At 54.9% G+C, this 5,268-nt stretch overlaps 1 protein-coding gene across 1 annotated transcript in view; it reads left to right on the forward strand.

The window, feature by feature from the left end:
• Positions 1–2,581: 2,581 nt before the first annotated feature.
• The window catches only part of GGTG_13499 (hypothetical protein), a gene marked incomplete at both ends in the record, with an annotated part of 4,189 nt that continues 1,502 nt past the window's right edge, over positions 2,582–5,268 (forward strand). The window contains 3 exons of the mRNA XM_009231405.1: positions 2,582–3,262; positions 3,367–3,672; positions 3,877–5,248. Of these exons, the coding sequence (XP_009229669.1) occupies positions 2,582–3,262; positions 3,367–3,672; positions 3,877–5,248 (2,359 nt within the window). The remainder of the gene's footprint in view (positions 3,263–3,366; positions 3,673–3,876; positions 5,249–5,268) is intronic.

The following is a 5,268-nucleotide window of genomic DNA, read 5'->3' on the forward strand; positions in this document are numbered from 1 at the left end:
CACGTTTAAAAGAGGAGGTGGCCTCCCTCAAGCCGGCTCCTCGCCGTACAGTCAAAAGGACCGCACAGGACGCTTTCTATTCGATAGAGCGCATTAAGGGGGCCCAGGAGGCCGTTGCCTTTGCCCGTGGGCCGTTGCTGCAGTCACATAAAAAAAAAGTGCGGAAAATCAACTCCGCATCGGCTGCCACTGTTCTAGAGGAATTGGACAAGCCTCCAACATAGCCGCCCGTCAATTTTCTATATAAATCTGGCTTTTTTAATGTTGTTCTTTGGATTGTAGTCACTTCGTTTGTGTGCGCCGGTGTTGCAAATTGGCTGCCAAAGGTGGGGGGATGCCCAAAGTGGGGTCACGCACTCTAGGAGACTAGTACCAAAGCAAACTACGGAGACCCCGAAACTAGTATTACTGTAACTATGAAAAGTCCGCTGACCAGTACCCTCAAAGCTTGGACGCAGCTGGCACAGGAGGCTGCATGACCTGGGGCCAGAATACTGGTCGCGCGCCATGCCGAACGATAGCAGGAGGGGGAGGGTGGCCAGGGGCCAGGGCCGTGATACTGGTAGCTTTTTAGGGTGGCGTGTGCCGATTGCCTGGAAGCAGGTGAGGTACCTTGGGAGGGGCCTGCAATCGGGTCGCACCTTAACCAGTACCAAGGCGGGGAGAGAAAAGCCCTTTGGAGCGCCACAACGAAGCCGAAAAAAGAAAAAAAAAAAGCCTGGCAAATGAAGTTGCGTGGCCAGTTTACTGGACACTCATGCGTTTAAAACAGCAGTGCATCACGCTTAGGATAATTGAACAAACGTCTTCGTCGATTTCTCCGTTATACAGTTAAAAACGATGCCTCCAGTTCGTCAAAGCACCCCCTGTCCGATCACCCCCACAGTCCGATCACCAAAATGAATCGGGTCCCGACCAAACCTAGTGCATTCAACTGCAAATTTCTACCTGAATTTAACTAACCAGATGCTGTATTACTTTCCTCCTCAACTTGCCCCCTTGCCTTTGCAACGCGCCGGATATCCACAAAGGTCTCGTTGGGATCCGGGGCCACCCTCCTTTTTTTGCGAGGCCGCTGTGCCTCCAATTCGGCCTCCAGCCGCCTAATTTTTTGCAGGGCCTCAGCTAATTCGAATTCACACGCCTCGTAGCCTTTTTGAACTTTCCGGAGGAAAAGTCGGGCCGTAGGGCTTGCCGGAATCCGGGCCTTGAAAGTGCTGATTTGGGAGGCCAACTCTCTGGTCTGCTTGGGAGTTTCCCATGGCATTTGGGACAGCCGGGAAAGCGTATTTAAACGCTGTTTGGCCCTATTTTCCTTGGCAGATTGTTGAATTCCGGCTCGTCGCTTGTTTTTATTGGAATTTTCGATCAAAAGCCGGTTCATTAGGGGTTTTGCTATATTGCGAGGCCAAAGGCCTGAGGAGGAGGAGGAGGAGTATATTTAACGTCGGTAAGTCGGGACCTACCAGTCCCTGCCTCCCGAGGGGCATACGACGTGCTAGCGCTACCTAAGCTAAACATTAGGCTACATGTTGCTATCCGGCGGCTAGCAGAGTTAAACCCGAAGGCACACGGAGGTCGGGCCGTATTCCGGCGCTCCTTGATAGTGAGCGGGCGATCGGCTGTAGGGCGTATGTATACGCCGGGGCGTTGTAAGCGCTGCGGGTGGTAGTAGTGCGTTGGGCCGGCAAGTGTGCCGGAAAAGGGGGCGAGGTCAGGCAGGGGGTCCTTGGGACCGCCTCTAGGCCCGGCCGGGGATCGCGGGGGGCCAACGAGCCTACCGTTGGTCCGAAAGGTACAAAGGAAAAAGGCGCAAGTGCAAAGAAAGAAAGGGAGGGAGTGAGTGAGTGAGTATATTTAACGTCAGTAAGTCGGGATCTACCAGTCCCTGCCTCCCAGGGGGCATATGACGTGTTAGCGCTACCTAAGCTTGACACTAGGCTACATGTTGCTATCGAGGCGGCTAACAAATTAAGCCCGAAGGCACGGAGATCGGGCCGCACTCCGGCGCTCCTTGATAGTGAGTGGGCAATCGGCAGTAGGGCGAATATCGCCGGGGCGCCATGGGCGCAGCTGTTGGTGGTAGAGAAAGCAATCGGCCGGCAAAGTGCCGGGAAAAAGTAGTGAGGCCGGGTAAAGGCGGGGGGGTCCTCGGGACCCCCCCTGGGCCCGGCCAGAGAAAGATAATTCGGGGGCTGGAGGGCCAAATTCCAGCCCGGTGTGCTCCTTGTGCGTTTTGTCGCGTGGACAATAGGCTGCGCGGTTTGCCAACGTGGTGCAGGTCGGGCCTTTACGGTCACGCTAGAAAACAGAGCCGCGACAAGACCTTGCGCGTGCGATGCCACCTCGACGGACGCCGGACGACATGGCGGGAAGGTGGGATGGTGGGATGGCTAGGTCATTTATACGTAGTGGTGGAACCTTGATGGAACCCGAGACTGCAGCAGATTCCAGCAGCGACTCACTGCTTACCTTCCTACGTACACAAGTGCTTGTAAGACATTGACTTGTCTACAACCACCTATCGGGACTTCTGTTTTCTTGAGCAAGATAAGGATGACAGGAGTTATTTAGACTTGAGATGAGTGCCATGGGCAGTCAGGGGTCTCTGGTGGTGGCTGAGAAGCGTGCCGAGAACATCGAGAGACAGCTGATCGAACAGTACGCCAAAGAGATCAAGAATCTCCGGGCCCAGCTAGGCAAGCTAGAGGCCGAAAGTGAGCGGCTCAAACAGGTGGCTGAAAAGGCCAAGAGACAGGCCGAACTTGAGCTTCGTCAACAGATTACGGCCGGGACTGGTGAGCAGCACATCAGGCAGGCAACCTCCAAACAAAAGCTAACTATCGACTTAGATGCAGTTTCTGGGGCACCTGCATCGGGCCCTTTGTCACCCTCGGCTGCGTCATCGACGGCGAGCAGCGAGCAAGAGAGTAGCGCCGGCTCCACCGATTCCGCAAGCACTTCCAGCACTTCCAGCAGCAACCCCCGCGAAAGCCAGTCGGATGCACCTTCAACGAAACCCGCACCACTTGAGGTCGATCCCGGCTCTGGACGAAAAACCCCTCGAAGTTTCCTCCCGATCGATTCACCGCTGGGCGATGCTCACGCCGCATCAAGCGGCGATCCCGACCCGCAGTCGTCCAGCGGTCCCGCCCAAGATGCAGCCGACATCGATATTCCCGACGCCGCCGACGCCGCACCCCTAGGCAGCAATCCCGGAGCACAGTCACCGTCTAGCAGTTCCCTCAGCAGCCCCCCGATAGTCCCCCTCGGGATACAGCCGACCCTCCCCTAAACGCTAATACGAACTCTGTGGTCAACCTCGAAACCTCGGAACCGCAAAGGCCGCGTCCAGTTCTCAAAAAGCCCCAATTCAATGGGCCCTACGAAATCAGGCTTAATGCCGCGGTTAAGTGGGGGAAAGAACATTTCCCAGAGAAGGGGGTCGACCAGTTCGAATCCGGGAAGCTCATGGCGGCCGCTGTGTTGTATGATGTTTGCACCATAAACTCCTGGCCGGTAATTAATTACCAGAATGTTCGTGCGCTCAAGAAGAAGATGGAGAATAAACTTTTTGCCGTCATCCTCTGCCATGTTCAGGATGGGCTCCAACTCTCGGGGCGCAAGCCTAATCATTTCGTTGTGGCCATTGTCGACTGGAAGGAGGAAACGGTGGAAAACTTGCAGGGGAAAAGCAGTGGACGAAGTGGAAGATCGGGGAAGTTCACACATTGGGGAATGCAACGAGACATGGCAGACAGGCTGCGGGAGGATTGTGAAAAAGAATTGGAGTGTAAACTGGAAGACTTTCCCAAAGAGGTAAGGAGAGCCCTTCGAAATTTGGTCGATATTTTCTAACCTTTTTTGTTTTTTCAGCTTGGCGACTATACCGGCAACACCTGTTTGCTTCAATGTTTGACAGCCGTTCGATCCTACTTCGGGGAAATAACCCCCCAAGGCAACCAGCACTTGAAGCGATGGTTTTATCTCGAAATTTTATTGCAACACTGGGTCGACTGCCACAACGAGGAGGCCACATCCGCCGACACGCAAATAGCTATAGCCGAGGGCCCTTTTGCCGCGGGTCCCCCGCTGGGATCTGCCGGCCAGCACGGAAACAAAGCCATGGTCGAAGGTGTTCCAAACGACGGCTCTATTCCCCAATCTCCCCAGTCGGCCGCCCATTTCACCTCGGCTCAATTCGCCCCACCTGCCGGGCCATCCCGAAAACCGCTCCCTAACGGACCAGTGCCAGCAACGAATGCACCAGCTGCTTCACCATCGCCTTCCAATCCCGACGAGGTTCCCCAAGTTCAACCCACATCAGTACCCCCGCCCCTGTTTGGCCAAGGCAACGACAACGACCCAGCCGCTTCCCATGGGGTTCACAACGGCGTGAAATACCAATGGATGCCCTGCTACGGCGGCGAGGTCTTGGTGCTCGAGCCAACACCGAACCAATATTCGGACCTTAAAGAAGGTCCAAAAGATGGCAGCCCTTTGCTTTTTACTGTCGCTGAGGAGCTTGGAGCACGAAAGCAAGGTGCATTCATTATCAACACCCCGAAGGAGTCTCGACCAGTGCTTCCTGCACAACCGACTCAAACAAAAACATGTACAACCTACAAGCCGGAGTTGGTGGGAGACGACTTTTGGCGGCTCTACACTTTGACCGCAACACAATCCCTTCCTTCTTTGGATAATAATCCAAGCAATGCCGGTTCCGACATTCATGCCCTCATTAAGGAGTATACGGAGTATATCTCAGCAGCTTTCCAAAAGCGTTCGGAAAGCATCCCGGGTGTTGCTTACCAAACGGACATCCCAGCACACTCTACCAAAGAGCGTGAAAATGCTTTCCTACCTTTGCAAAGCCCAATCTGGCACATTCGAGGTAACCAACTGCCTCGGGAAGGTATACCCGGGCTCCACACTCCAACCGCTTACCGAGGGACGAAGGGCGCACCATTTGCGTGGCATTTCGAAAACTTGAAGCTGGGCGCCATCAATTATCTCTACCGCGGGCGGAAAGTATGGTTTCTTACCGAGCCAGGATCATTCGACAATGCGACTGAGGCGTTCAGCAACGTATTGGGGCTCGAGGCGGACCATGACCAATTCCTGCGGCACCAAGCGTTGCACTACGGCATCAAGCGCCTGCAAAGCGAAGGCGCCCCGACGATAGGTTTTATGCAGGAGGCTTGGCAGATGGTTGTCGTCTACCCGGGTGCCTACCACTCTGGTTTCAGTGCGGCGGACTCTCTGGCC

Source organism: Gaeumannomyces tritici (genome assembly GCF_000145635.1).
Source record: "Gaeumannomyces tritici R3-111a-1 unplaced genomic scaffold supercont2.15, whole genome shotgun sequence".
NCBI classification, from domain to species: Eukaryota; Fungi; Ascomycota; class Sordariomycetes; order Magnaporthales; family Magnaporthaceae; genus Gaeumannomyces; species Gaeumannomyces tritici.